A 15,160-nucleotide genomic window follows, 5' to 3' on the forward strand; every position below is an offset into this window, starting at 1 on the left:
TTGTTGTTATGTGCCGTCGAGTCGGCCCCGACTCATAGCGACCCCTCCTTGGGTTTCCGAGGCAGTATCACTACGGAAGTAGGATTGCCCAACCTTCCTCCCGAGGAGTGGCTGGTGGGTTTGAACCGCCAGCCGTCTGGTTAGCAGGCAAGTGTCTTAGCCACTATGCTACCAGAGCTCCCAAAAAGTGTTATATGCAGTATATATTTGGATCTTCCTTTTTTTTTTTCCCAACTAGTCTAGTAATCTCTGCCTTTTAATTAGGATGTTTAGGCCATGTACATTTAACATGGTTATTGAAATGGTGGTTTATAGTTAGATTTAAATTGAGCATCTTGCAAGTAGTCTTTTTTTTTTTTTTCTTTCCCCCTATCTTTTTTGTGTGTGTGAGAGAGAGAGAGAGAAAGAGAGAGTAAGCTTACACAGCACATTAGATTCTCATTCAACAATTCATATATAGTCTTTTTTTTTCTTTCCCCCTATCTTTTTTGTGTGAGAGAGAGAGAGAGAGAGAGTAAGCTTACACAGCACATTAGATTCTCATTCAACAATTCATATACAAATTAATTGTTCTGTGACATTGGTTACAATATTGATAATGTACCAGCACTTTCACGATTTCTACCCTGCCTACTACATTTCCATCATCCAGTTTTCTTGCCCCTCCTTCCCTTCTCATCTTTGCTTTTGTAGAAATGTTGACTGTTTGGTTTCATATAGTTGATTATATAAAGGAGGCATTCCTCACAGGTGTTACTGGTTATTTCATAGGCCATTCTGTTATTTGACTAAAAGATGACCTCTGAGTGGCTTTAGTTCCAGGTTAAAAGAGTATCTTAGGGCAGTAATCTCAGAGGTCCCTCTAGTCTCTATCAGTCTAGTAAGTTTAGTCTTTTTTTTATGAATTTGAGTTTTTTTCTGCATTTTTTTCCCATTTTAACTGGCCCTGTCTATTGTGCCCCTGGTCATAATGGTGTGTAGTGGTAGCAGGGCACCATCTAGTTCTTCTGGCCTCAGGCTGGAAGAGGCTGTCATTCATGTGGCCATTAGTCTGATGGAATAGGTTCTTCCTTGAGCCTTTGGTTTTCTTCACTCCCTTTGCTCCATACAGGAAGAGACCAATAGTTGTATTTTAGATGGCCAAGCTTTTAAGACCCTAGACCTACTCACCAAGCTTAGGGTGTTATCTTTATGAACTAAATTATACCACTTGTCTTAGATGTCCCATGAGACTATAGTCCTGAGCCTTTAAACCCAGTACATCAATCCCACAAAGTGTTTGACTATGTCTAGGAAATATCCATAACTTCCGCCATGTGTTTTACTGTATATGAGAATATATATGCAGCACCTACAAATGTGTATATGCCTGTGCCCACAAATATACCTATATATGTATGTGCATGTGCTCCCATACTCCTTCCCACACCCATATAGTATACATATCTACCTATGTACCTACTCACATATTTTTTGCTCGTTATTGCTGTTGCAATTTGTATATGTTACTCCATTTACCATAATTGTTCTTTATTCTTAAATAGCTCTCAGTGTCTTCATTTACGTTGGTCGAGTTATGCTGACTTCTCCATATTGTGTATTAGCTTCCCCATAACTGGAATTAACATGTGTCTACTGTCTAGTGAGTGGTTCCCCCTTCGTCCCTTTCTGTGTGTAAACCTTTACTTTTTACAAAAGCCGCTATTACGTAATATTGTTCTTTTATGTTGTAACTTTTTTCACTTGCATAGTATCCTCCAGATTCATTCATGTTATAACATGTTTTGTGGACTCATCATTGTTTTTTATTGTTGTGTTCCCTTGTGTGTATGTACCATACTTTGTTTTATCCATTGATGGGCACTTTAGGTTGTTTCCATCTTTTTGCTGTTGTGAATAATGCTGCAGTGAGCATAGGTGTGCATAGTCTATTCATATCATAGCTCTTATATTTCTAAGATATATACCTAGGAATGAGATTGTTGGATCATAAGGTATTTCTATTACTAGCTTTTTGAAGGAAGCACCATACCATTTTCCATACTAGTTGTACCAGTTTATAGTCCCACCAGCAATGTATAAGAGTTCCATTTTCCCCACAACCTCACCAGCATGTTGCTTTTTGTTTTTATGGTTAGTGCTGTTTTTTCAGGGGTGAGTTGATATCTCTGTTCCCCATTTTTCCTTTGTCTATTTTTTAGATGAATGGTATTTTTTTTTTTTATTCCATTTTATTTTTTCAGGTAGCGTATAGGTCTCCCTCTTTGCCTTATTAGTGATTACTTTAGGGTTTATAGTGTACATCTTCAACTTATCACAGTCTATTTTCAAGTAAACTTCCATTTCTCTCTCCCTGTTTTTACGTTACTAAGTTCATACATTCTACTTCTACATGTTGTAAACCCTACAGTATATTGTTTGTTGTTCTTTTTGCTTTGAATAATATATAGCTTTATCTAAATTTTTTATCAGGATTAATTTATGGTTTGCAGTAGTTTTTTTTTTTTTTTCAATTGTAGTAAGTATATATGTTAACAAATCATCTGCCACTTTAACATCTTTTATATACAAGTAAGTGACATTAATTATGTTTATCATATTGTTCAACCATCATCATTATCCCTTTCCAAATTTTCCCATCATCCTTGACAGAAGCTCAGTGTCCTCTAAGCAGTGAGTCCCCACTTTCCCCACTTCCTGCTCATCCCTGGTAACCACTAATAAACTTTGGTTTCTATACACTGCCTGTCCTAGATATTTTATATGAGTATATCATATAATATTTGTCCTTTTGTACATGATTTATTTCACTTAGCATAATAATTTCTGGATTCATCCATGTTGTAACATGTATCAAAACTTACTCTCCTTATATCCAAGTAATATTCTATTCCATCACAGTTTGTCCTACTCTGATGGCATGTGTGTTGCAGTGATACTGTGTGAAGCTATGACACTGGTATGCAGGGTCCCCCACAGTGGACAGGTTTTAGCAGAGCTTCCAGGCTAATACAGAGTAAGAAGAAGGATTTGCCAGCTATACTTCTGAAAAAAAGTTGGCCACTGAAAACTTTATGAATAGCAAGGTATTTGCAGTGAATAAGTCTGATACAATGCCAGAACATGAGCCCACAGATTGGAAGGCACACAAGATATGACTGGGAAGACCTGCCTCCTCAAAGTAGAGTTGCTTAATGACATAGATGGAGCAAAGCTTTGGGGACCTTCATTTGCTGATGTGACATGAATTAAAATGAGAAGAAACAGCTGGCTACATCCATTAATAATCAGAACATGGAACATACAGAATATGAATCTAGAAAAATTAGAAGTTGTCAGAAATGAAGTGGTACATATAAAAATCAGTATCCTGGGCATTAGTAATAGGAGCTCTGGTATTGTAGTACATAAGGCACTTGACTGCTAACCAGAAGCCTGGCTGTTCAAACCCACCAGCCTCTCTTCAGCAGGAAGGTTGGGCGATCTACTTCTGTATTGATACTGCCTCGGCAACCCAAGGAGGGGTCGCTATGAGTCAGGTCCAACTCAACGGCACATAACAACGACAACAACAGAAGGCATTAGTGAGCGGAAATGGACTGGTATTGACCATTTTGAATTGGCTGATCATATGATGTACTATGCAGTGAATGATGGAGAGGAATAGAAGTGGCATTGCATTCACCATCATGAAGAACATATTATGATCTGTCTTGAAGTGCATGCTGTCATTGATAGGTTAATATCTGTATGCCTGCAGGGAAGGCCAGTTAATACTAGGATTATTCAGATTTATGCAGTAACCACTAAAGCCAAAGATGAAGTAATTGAAGATTTTTACCAACTTCTGCAGTTTGACATTGACCAAACATGCAATCAAGATGTATTATTGATAATTACTGGTGTATGGAATGCAAAAGTTGGAAATGAAGAAAAGGGTTGGTAGTTTGAAACTATGGCCTTGGTGATAGAAACGATGCTGGAGATCACAGGGAGAATTTTGCACAACCAACAACTTACTCATTGCAAATACCTTTTTTCAACAACAAAACGGTGACTATACATGTGGATCTCACCTGTATAGATGAGGGAATCAAATTGACTACATCTGTGGAAAGACACAGTTGAGAAGCTCAATATCATTAGAACAAGGCCAAGGGCCAAGTGTGGAACAGACTATCAGTAGCTTATATGCAAGTTTAAGGTGAAGCTGAAGAAAACTAAAACAAGTCCATAAGAGCCAAAATTCAACCGTGAGTGTAGCCAACCCAAATTTAGAGACCATCTCAAGAACAGATTTGATGTGTTACACACCAATGACCCAACAACAAGATGAGTTGTGGAATGACATTAAGGACATCAGACATGCAGAAAGCACGGGTCATTAAAAAGACAGTAATGGGAGAGGAGACCAAAATGGACATCAGGAGAGGCTCTGAAACTTCCTGTACCTAAAGCAAATGGAAGAAATAACGAAATAAAAGATGAACAGAAGATTTCAAAGGGCAGTGTGAGGGGACAAAGTAAATACTATAATGATACATGCAAAGATCTGGAGTTGGAAAATTAGAAGGAAAGAACATACTTGGCATTTCTCAAGCTGAAAGCACTGAAGAAAAAAATCAAACTTTGAGTTATGGTATTGAAGGACTGTATATGTAAAATATTGAACAATGCAGGGAAGATCAAAACAAGGTGGAAACTATACAGCCACTGTAGTCAAAGCTGCCTGGTATTGGTTTAATGACAGACACATAGACCAGGGAAATAGAATTGAGAACCCAGAGATTGATCCATTGACTTGTGGTCAGCTGATCTTTGACAAAGGGCTGAAATCCATTAAATGGGGAAGAGAATGTTTGTTTAATAAATTGTTCTGGCAAAACTAAATATCCATTTGCAGAAAAATGAAACAAGATCTGTACCTCACACCATACACAAAAACTAACTCCAGATGGATTAAAGACTTAAATGTAAAGCCTAAAACTATGAAGTTCCTCAAGAAAAAACTAGGGATAAATTCAGGGATCCTAATATATGGCATAAATAGACTATCAAGCATAACCCCAAATGCACAAACAGCAGAAAAAAACCTAGATGAATGGGACCTTCTGAAATTAAATTTTTATGTGCTTCCAAAGACTTCTCCAAAAGCGTCAAAAGAGAATTTATAGATTGGGAAAAAATATTTGGCAATGACATATATGACAAGGGACTTATCTCTAGAATTTATAGAAAACTCCAACATCTCAATAACAAAAATACAAATAAAACAATTAAAAAATGGGCAGAAAACATGAATAGACACTTCACCAAAGAGGATATTCAGGCAGCCGACAAACATATGAAGAAATGCTCACGATCATTAGCCATTAGAGAGATGCAAATCCAAACAACAATGAGATACCATCTTGCCCCAGCACTAGTACCAAAGTTCAACAAGACCGAAAATAACAAATGCTGGCAAGGATGTGGAGAGATTGAGACTCTCGTACACTGCTGGTGGGACTGTAAAATGGTACATCCACTGTGGAAAGCAGTGTGGTGATTCCTTGAAAAGTTGGAATTAGAAATACCATTTGACCCAGCTATTCCATTACTGGTTATATATCCTAAGGAAGTGAGAGCCATGACAAGAACATATATATGCACACCCATGTTCATCGCAGCACTATTTACAATAGCCAAAAGATGGAAACAACCTAGGTGTCTATCAACTGAAGAATGGATAACCAAACTATGGTACATACACACAATGAAATATGCAACCCGAAAGAATAATGTAGAATCTGCAAAACACCACATAATGTGGATGAACTTGGAAGACATTATGCTGAGTGAAATAAGTCAATCACAGAAGGACAAATATCGTATTAGTCCATTACTGTAAAAAGTCAAGGGAAGGTTTATATATGGAAGGAAATTTTCTTTGTTGGTTACCAGGAGTGGGAGAAGAGGGGAGGAAACACTGTTAGACAAGTAGAAACAAGTATTGATTTGGGTGAATAGAAGGGCAGTGTACCAAATGTGAGTGATCAACATGGTGGCATTGAGGAAGAAGAAGACACAGAGGTACATGGGAGGTACAGACAACAAAGTTGAACCCTTTTGCACATACAGTACTGCATTGACAGTGAAGGCAAACATGGATATACAGCTGGATAGATGGGTGGACAGGCTGAACTATTAGGTCTATACAGGGGGGAGTGTGCCCAAGACCATGTATAGGGTTGGCAGACAATGTTTCTACAAGTGTATTGGTATGTTCGGTAAAAATTCCAAAATATATAGTAGAGTTGACAAGGGACAAGGTTGTAGTCACTTCTTGGCCACAGCCAGCTACACAGAGGGAGCGAGTAGTTGACCTGTGGGCTCAGGACTATAGTCACAGGGGACATCAAGCTCAATTGGCATAACACACTACACGAAACATTGTTTCACCTCCTCCTTTGGCGTGTAGCGACTGGGATCATAAAAGCTTGCAAGCAGCCATCTAGATGCAATGATGGGTCTCTCCTTGTCCAGAGCAAAGAAGAATGAGAAAAACAAAGATTCATGGAAACAATTAGTGCCAGTGACTGGTACACCGTTCAGTCCTCAACCTATATGACTATGAGACCAGAAGAATTAGATGGTGCCCGGCTACCACTGTCAACCACTCAGAGAGAGATCTCTGTAGGAGATCCTGGATAGAGTGAGAGAACAATGTGGAACAAAACTCAAAATCATTTGGAGGGAAAAAAAAAGGGGGACCAGGTTTGCTGGTCTGATAGAGCTGGTAGATCCACTGAGACTGTGGCCCCTAGTTGTCCTTGACATCTGGAACCCACACCTGTGGCTTCCAGCCAAACAAAAAACAGGCATATGATGTGAACATTTACCTGAGGTAGATAAACTCCTTGGAGAGAACAATCATGGGAGAATAGAAGGGCTGTGTATGCACAGAGACATAGCTCGGGGCAGGAGTGCATGGTGGGAAGGACACGGGGAAGAGGTAACTATGGGGAGGAAGTGGGAGGGGAGCTTTTGCATTGGGGTAAATTGTGGTCAATGTCATGAGACAAAGTGCATGTGAACTGCTGTATGGAAAGTGAATTTGGTCTGTAAACTTTCACCCAAATCACCGCAATTTAAAAAAAAAAAAAAAGAAAAGAAGAAGAAGAAGGTGGTGGAAAGAATACAGAGTCACTGTACCATAAAGAATTAGTCAGTGTCTGGCCATTTTAGGAGGTAGCATATGATTAAGAACCAGTGGTATTGAGTGAAGAAGTCCAAGCTGCTTTGAAGGCATTGGTGAAAAACAAGGCTCCAGAAATTGACAAAATGCAGAAATTGTTGAACCATATCATTAATATCACACGCAACTAAAATTTTGCTGAAGATAATAAACTGTTGCAGCAGTACATTGACAGGGAACTGCCAGAAATTCAGGATTCAGAAGACGATGTGGGATCAAGGGATACCATTGCTGATTTCAGGTGGATCTTCACTGAAAACAGAATACCAGAAAGGTGTTTAGCTGGGTTTCAATTACTTTGCAAATGCTTTACACTGTGTGGATCACAACAAATTATGGGTAACATTGAGGAGATGGGAATTCTAGAACACTTAATTGTGCTCATAGGAACCTATACAGAGACCAAAAGACAATCATTTCAGCAGAACAAGGGGTTCTACATGGTTTAAAATCAGGAAAGGTGTGCATCAGAGATGTATCGTATCACTACATTTATTCAGTCTTTGTGCTGAGCAAAAAATCAGAGAAGCCAGATTATATGAAGAAGGATTAGAGGAAGACTTGTTAACAACCTACGATATGCAGATGACACGATCTTGCTTGCTAAAAGTGAAGAAGACTTGAAGCATTTAACTGTTGAAGATCAAAGACTACAGTCTATAAGATGGATTACACCTGAACATGAAGGAAACAAAAATCCTTACAACTGGACCAATAAGCAACATCATGATAAATGGATAAAAGATTGAAGTTGTTAAGGATTTTATTTTACTTGGATCCAGAATTAACACCTATGAAAGCAGCAGTTAGGAAATCAAATAGTGTATTACACTGGGCAAATTTGTTGCAAAAGACCTCTTTAAAGTGTTTAAAGCAAAGATGTTGCTTTGAATTCCACGCACCTGACCTAAGCCATGGTGTTTTCGATAGCCTCATATGTCTGTGAGAGCTAGACAGTGAATATGGAGGTCCACATTTGAGTTCTAATGTTGGTGAAGAATATTGAATGCACCATGAACTTCTAGAAGAGCAAAGAAATCTGTCTTGGAGGAAGTACAGCCGGAATGTTCCTTAAAAGCGAGAATGGCCAGACTTCGTTTCTCATGGTTTGATCATGTCAGAAGAGACCAGCCCCTGGAGAAGGGTACTGTGCCTGGTAAAGTAGAAGGCCAGCAGAAACAATGCAGACTCTCGGCTGGATTGACACAGTGGCTGCGACGCTGTGGGTGTGTTTATGTGGTTTGCTATTAAACCCTTATCAGATATATGGTTACCAAAAATTTTCTAGGTTGTCTCTTCACTTTGTATCAACAAAGTTCATTCTTGAACAGATGTTTTTGGTTTGTATGATGTCTCATTTATCCATTTTGTCTTTGTTGTTTGTGCTTTTGGTGTTACATGTAAGAATTTTATGAAGAACAAGGTCACAAAGCATTACTACTCTTGCTTTCTTCTAAGAGTTTTATGGTTTTAGTGCTTACAATTAAGTCTTTGATCCGTTTTGAGTTAATTTTTGTATATATTATGAGGTATGGGTCCAGGTTTCTTCTTTTGCTGTGAAAATCCAGGTGTCATTGTATCTTTTAAGGGGTGCCTGTTTCGTTTTGTTTTTCATTCTTCTGTCTCTTTGGCCAGGGAGGGAAGGAACTTTTTTCCTTACTTATTTTCTGCATATTTTCTATACCCTCTCAAGATAGTTGCATTTACACTATGAATTATTTACTACCCATAGATTTAATGATTCTTTCACAATTTCCTATATCCCTACCCCTTATACTTAGAGTTCAGAATCTGTATATATGGTAGATGTCATTGACATGTCCCACTGGTATCTTAGGTTCAATCGGAACTCAACCCTGTGCACCTTTAGTCTACTATTACTGTACCTGTTTTAAAAAAAACTCAGTCTCTGCCTTTAATGTTTCCTCCCTCTTGCTTCATTTCTCCACCCCGGAAAAAAAAAATAACTAACACACTGACACATGTCATCTTTCTAAATACACAAAATCAGCTAGTTTCACATTTTGCTGTTGCCCATCTTTATATTTCTGGCAGTGCCATGGTCCAGTTCCCTGAATGCTCCGTGTTTACGCATGCCTTTGCATGTGCTGTAGTTTGTTACTGCTTGAAATACCGTCTCTGTTTGCCTGCCTGGATAAGATACCCACTGAGGGGCGAGTCAAGCGTCATCTTTTTATGAGGCCTTCCTGACTCGGCCGGCCAGCACCCTTCCTGTGTTCACATTCTGCTTTAAACATATCTCCTCTGTAAGAGTTGGCTTTTCTCAGTCTTCTATTGTCTGCATGTGTTTCCTCCCTTTTGGCCAAGCTCCTCAAAAGCATCAGCTGTGTCTTGTCTCCGCATCCTCAACATAATATCTGGCATCTGTTAGGTACCCCGTAAAACTAGATGAAGGAACACATGAACAAAGAAAAGCGTACTCTTTGTGTAAGAAGAATAAGCTAATTAAAACTGCAGCAGAAAAAATTTGCCCATACTTGGGAAGGTTCAGTTTAGCAGAGTAGCAGACAATAAATGCCTCTCAGTCATTTCCCACAACCACCCAGTTTTATAGAGGCTGGTCGTAGTGTGATCGACAACCTGATGAACCCAGACAAGACTAAGATAAACTACTTGTCCTCCAGTAGAATAAATATTTCAAATAAAGTGAACCCAAGAAAGTCAGGCCAAACAGCTATTGATTGCTGAAAGTTTGAACTTAAGCCCAATGAATATTCCAAAGTTCACCTCCATGCAGCTCGCCTAAATGGTGATCAATATGCAATTACTGCCCCCTTTAAACATGTCTTATACTGCCTACCTAAAGAAGCATTTTGCTTTTGAAATCTTTTGTTTGTTGAATTTGCTTACACAGGGGAAAAAGAGGGACCCGGAGTCTTTTACCTTTAGTATTGCAAACAATTCTGTGTTATTTGTGAAATGGTGTGAACGGATGCTGCATGGTAACTGAAGGTGCCCTGTGTTATGACCGTCATTCATTTCAAGAGGCCTTTCCCTGAGTGACTAAACAATGAGGATATTGTTTCTCAGATTCCTAATTTCTGCTCACATGATTATCTGCCCTGGTCATAACCTTTGTATATTCAAACTTGTAAAGTAGCATGCTAAAGTCCAGCTGTAGTGAAAACAAATATATTTTTTGTCTGGTTTCCTGGTTTGAATTTTATCTTGATGCAAAAACTCCTTGCTGCTGAATTTGAAGCCTTTTTACCCTGCACCTGATATTAAAGATTTTACATCTCTCTCAAATAAGTCTTTTTCATACCACTGTCATAGGTAGAACCCTCTGTCATTTCTCACTTACACTATTGTCGTAGTCTCCTGTCCCTTCTGCCCTCAAGCGCTGTCCTTCCAGTCAGTTTATCATTCTGCTTCACTCGTCATTCAGAAATACTGTAGCTCTTGCAGTTCTTACTCTGCCTTGCAGACCTCCCCACCTTCATACATGCTGTCTACCCCCACCACTGTCATGGTTTGCCCTTCCCTCCCTTCATTCTTTAAACTCGGTTGGGATGTCACCTTTCACTTGGCAGCTTCATTGACTTCTCCCACATAAAGTTAATGATCCCCACCCCTCACATCCTTCCACTTAATTTCCATTGCTTCAGGTTTTTGAACTCTGGTGGTGTACTGCCTAAGGCATTTGACTGCTGACCAGAAGGCTGGTGGCTCAAACCCACCAGCTGCTCCTCGGAAGGAAGACTGGGCAATCTACTTCCGTAGAGATACCGCCTCAGAAACCCAAAGAGGGATCACTATGAGTCGGTCTGACTCAGTGGCAGTGAGTTTGGTTTGTTTTGGTTTTATCCTTAGATTAAGGAGCCCTGGTGGTGCAGTGCCTAAGGCATTTAACTGCTAATCAGAAGGTAGGTGTTCAGACCCACCAGCCAGTCCAGGAAAGAAAGACTGGGAAATCTACTTTTGTAAAGATTTGCATCCTAGGAAACCCAGTGGGGGCCGCTGTGAGTTGGAATTGACTTGAAGGCAGTGGGTTTGGTTTTGGTCTGTCCTTAGATTGCTTAGGGAGAGGACTTTGTTTCTAGCAGCCAGCTTAGTGCCTGCTGTATGAAGTCATGCGCTCAATAGCACTTTAAAAAAAAAAAAAAAACAACTCGGTAGTTGGATTAAATGTCATTTGTGAACATTTATAGTTCTTTAGGAACCCTGGTGGCACAGTGGTTCAGCCCTCGGCTGCTAATCAAAAGGTTGATGGTTCGAACCAAACAGCCTCTCTATAGGAGAAAGGTGTGACAGTCTGCTTCCGTAAAGATTATACCCTTGGAAACCCTATGGGGCAGTTCTACTCTGTCCTGTAGGGTAGCTATGAGTCAGATTCGACTCATAGGTGATGGGTTTGGGTTTTTGGGATGTATGTGAGTTCTTTTGTTTGATCCATAGTAGGGAGAATAAAGGAATATTCACAGTCCACCTTTGATCTGTCAAGGTTGGTACCAAAGTTGGGTGACCAGTTGTTTGGGTTTGCCTGGGACTAAGGGCTTTCCTGAGATGTGGGACTTTTGGTGCCAAAAGTGGAACAGTCCTAGGTAAACCAGGATGGTTGGTCACCCTTGCACCAAACGGAATTATCAGCAAGCTTCTTACCTATTCTTTTCTCCACTCATTGGGATGCAATCCTGGCTAGCCAGTCTGCCCCAGGATAGCACTCTCTGTCGTCATTAACAGTCTGATAGTACATTGCTTTAATAATGTTGCCTCTACAAAAGATTATCCAAAAGGGATATTATTTCTGATTCTTTTTTCTTGACTTGAGGTGAGAAATTGGATAAAGGGCTTTGGTTTATATTATTACTACGTTTTGATCAGGCTTGGCTCCCTTTGCCTGACCAATCACTTTGCTTCATCTATTAATTCTTTTCTCTTTTATCTGTTCAGTCTCTTTATCACCAATGCCTTATTGATACCCTAAAAATATAATTCAATCATATATATTCTATATTCAATCCATAGATACAAAGTAAATTAGTGATTGCTTAGGGCTCGTGAGGTATGGGGGAAGCTCTAGTGGCATAGTGGTTAAAAACATTCAGCTGCTAACCAAAAGGTTGGTGGCTTGAGCCCAACAGCTGTTCCCTAGGAGAAAGATGAGGCAGTCTGCTCTGTAAACATTCACATTCACTGCCTTGAAAACCCTAGGGGACAGTTCTACTCTATCTTACAGGGTCACTGTGAGTTGGAGTTGACTTGCGATTTGGACAGGATTTGTTTGTTGGGATTTTGGAGAGCATAGAGTATAGAAAATAGGAGAGTGATAGTTAAAGGGGGAGGTTAATAAACTTATCTGTGAAGATCCATGGTGTTGTGCATTTTAAAGGGGTCATTTGTAAGCTATGTGAACTATATCTCAAAACTGTTTAAGAACAAAAAGAAATAATAAAATCCATAATCACAAACCCCTAAAATAAATAAACTATTTGCATTTTTATCTATTTCCGGTCTTTTTGCTGCATGTTTTTCACATAATTGAGGTAGTGCTTCATAGGGAAGTTTTTACATTGCCTGTGTATTTATTCTGACCATAAGAATTTGTTGATTCAGTTACAGACTCTCTTATTTGTTCGTGAGTGTGTAATATTCCAGGTAGATATGTCATAATGTAACTATTTTCCTATTGTTGGACATTTAAGATGTTTCGGTTTTTTGTTTTGTTTTTCCTGCTTTTTAATTTTTCATTATGAGTACTGTAGTAAATACTTTTTTATTTTTTCAAAGGCTAGAACTCCCAAGGGTAGAATCATTAGGTCAAATGGCATTTTTAAAGCTCCTAATATAAAGACTAAGCAATCTACTTCTGTAGAGATATTGCCACAGAAACCCAAGGAGGGGTTGTTGTGAGTTGGAATCGACTCAACAGCAGTGAGTTTGGTTTGGTTTTGGATATCAGTGTTTAAATTTAAGAAAATTTAATTTACATCCCAGTAGTGGAAGAGGAGTGACTTTCACAGTGTCTTTACAACATTAGTTTTAATTTATGTTTTGTTGTTTTTAACTTTCTCTTCTGGTTTTCATCTAATAGGTTGAAAGGTATGTCATAGGGTAGGCCTCCCTTCAGTGTGCCTGCCTCATAAGTTCAGATGTACTTCTTTACTTTTTCCCCATGAAATGCCTTATGGGAAACTTCTCTTGTTCACAGAGAAAAGAAGATTTCCAGGAGCAGTGCCCTCAAAGTGCTGGACCATGCCATGATTGGCCCTGAGGGTACGGACAATTGCCATAAGTTTGTTGACATTCTTGGCTTAAGAACCATCTTTCCCCTCTTTATGAAATCTCCCAGGAAGATCAAGAAAGTGGGGACCACTGAGAAGGAACATGAAGGTAAGATTCTCTAGGAAAATCAGTGGAATATAGGTGCATTAAGATAAAAGGGGGAAACAAGAACTACTTTGACAATCCCTTTGACATGCATTTGAAGAGAGGCCTCTTGGGCCGGAGAGTGCTTTTCTGTCTTCTGATTTTCCATGCATGGAAGAGCAATCCAGAGACCTCAGGGCACCGGTGGCCATTGTTCTGCTGGTTTTCCACTTGCTTGAATCTTGGTGGTTCCATTTCCTTCTGGCCTGTTAATAAGTCTGTGTGAGGGTTTTGTTTTCTTCACTGTAATTTGTAGCGAGATGTCTCTCTGATGGAAGACCCTTTTGAAAAGAGTAATGAGGTGGCAACACCTGTCACCTCCGGAGTGGTGCTTTCATGTATTTCTGTATTAAAGTATGATTCAGCCAACATCAGGAATTGCCGAAATAAACTATTTACAGCCCAGGTTCCCCTTTTTATGTTTCTCCTCCCTGATAGTGCACACTCCCAGCAAAATGCTGCCATGAATTGCAGCACTGTAGCCAGAGTAGTTACCGCTAGGCCAATCTCTTCCTGCTATTGTCTAGTGGCCTGCTGCGTCCCACCCCCCAATAAATAGCTGCAGTGCAATCTGGAATGCCAGGGATTTATGAGCACTGACAGTTCTGCTGGAGGCTCACAGACATCTGCACTAGGGAATTTACATGGTCGGATGGTTGTTTTGAAGTATGGGGGAGGGGTGTAGAGCGAAGAACTCAACTGATAGACCGACTAATTTGGTTGTTGTCAAAAGCAACATTTGTCCTTGGTTTGGGTGGGCTTTGTGTTTTGCTTTGCTTTTTCTGTGATCAGTAGAATTGGCATAGAGATCTGCAGGATCTTTTGTACTCCTCATTTCCTAGATAAAAGTTTAAGGACTCCCGTCTGTCTCTTCTCAGATTAACTTGCCTTACTTAGTCTCTCCCAACTTTGAGTGGTTAGTTTCCAAAAAACCCAACCAAACTCACTGCCATAGAGTCGATTCCGGCTCATGGCGACCCCCTTTGGGTTTCTGAAGCAGTAAATCTTTACAGAAGTAGATTGCCCAGTCTTCCTTCTGCAGAGTGGCTGGTAGGTGCTAGTTTAGGGATGGCTAAAAAAGTAGGAGCTCTGGTAGCATAGTGCCTAAGGCACTTGACTGCTTACTAGAAGGCTGGTGGTTCAAACCCACCAGCCACTCCTCGGAAGGAAAGTTGGGCAATCTACTTCCGTAGTAATGCTGCCTCGGAAACCCAAGGAAGGGTCGCTGTGAGTCAGGTCCAACTCGATGGCACATAACAACAACAACAAAGAGAAGATGGTGTGACCTGTCTGTTTTCTCCAATCAGATCTACTCTTCAGAGGCAGCAGGTAAAGAACTGCCAATACAAAGAACTGTAGACCAGAGAGCTGAGAACAAATACTGTTCAGTCCAGCTCAAATCAGATATGGACCAAGCACCAACTATAAACATGTTAACCTCACTGCTGGTCTTTTTTCCTTCCCTCCATGGAAATTCAGCAAAATGTTATTATGGGAAAAGGAATGAAGGCCTGTTAGAGATCTGTTGTTGTT

At 39.9% G+C, this 15,160-nt stretch overlaps 1 protein-coding gene across 1 annotated transcript in view; it reads left to right on the forward strand.

Moving 5' to 3' along the window:
• Window positions 1-15,160, forward strand: part of CTNNBL1 (catenin beta like 1) — a 169,766-nt gene that overhangs the window by 77,767 nt on the left and 76,839 nt on the right. Inside the window, exon 10 of the mRNA XM_007934654.2 lies at window positions 13,410-13,591. Within this exon, the coding sequence (XP_007932845.1) occupies window positions 13,410-13,591 (182 nt within the window). The remainder of the gene's footprint in view (window positions 1-13,409; window positions 13,592-15,160) is intronic.

This window comes from Orycteropus afer, unplaced genomic scaffold (genome assembly GCF_000298275.1).
Source record: "Orycteropus afer afer isolate SDZICR_OR568_19922 unplaced genomic scaffold, OryAfe1.0 scaffold00020, whole genome shotgun sequence".
Classification (NCBI taxonomy): domain Eukaryota; kingdom Metazoa; phylum Chordata; class Mammalia; order Tubulidentata; family Orycteropodidae; genus Orycteropus; species Orycteropus afer.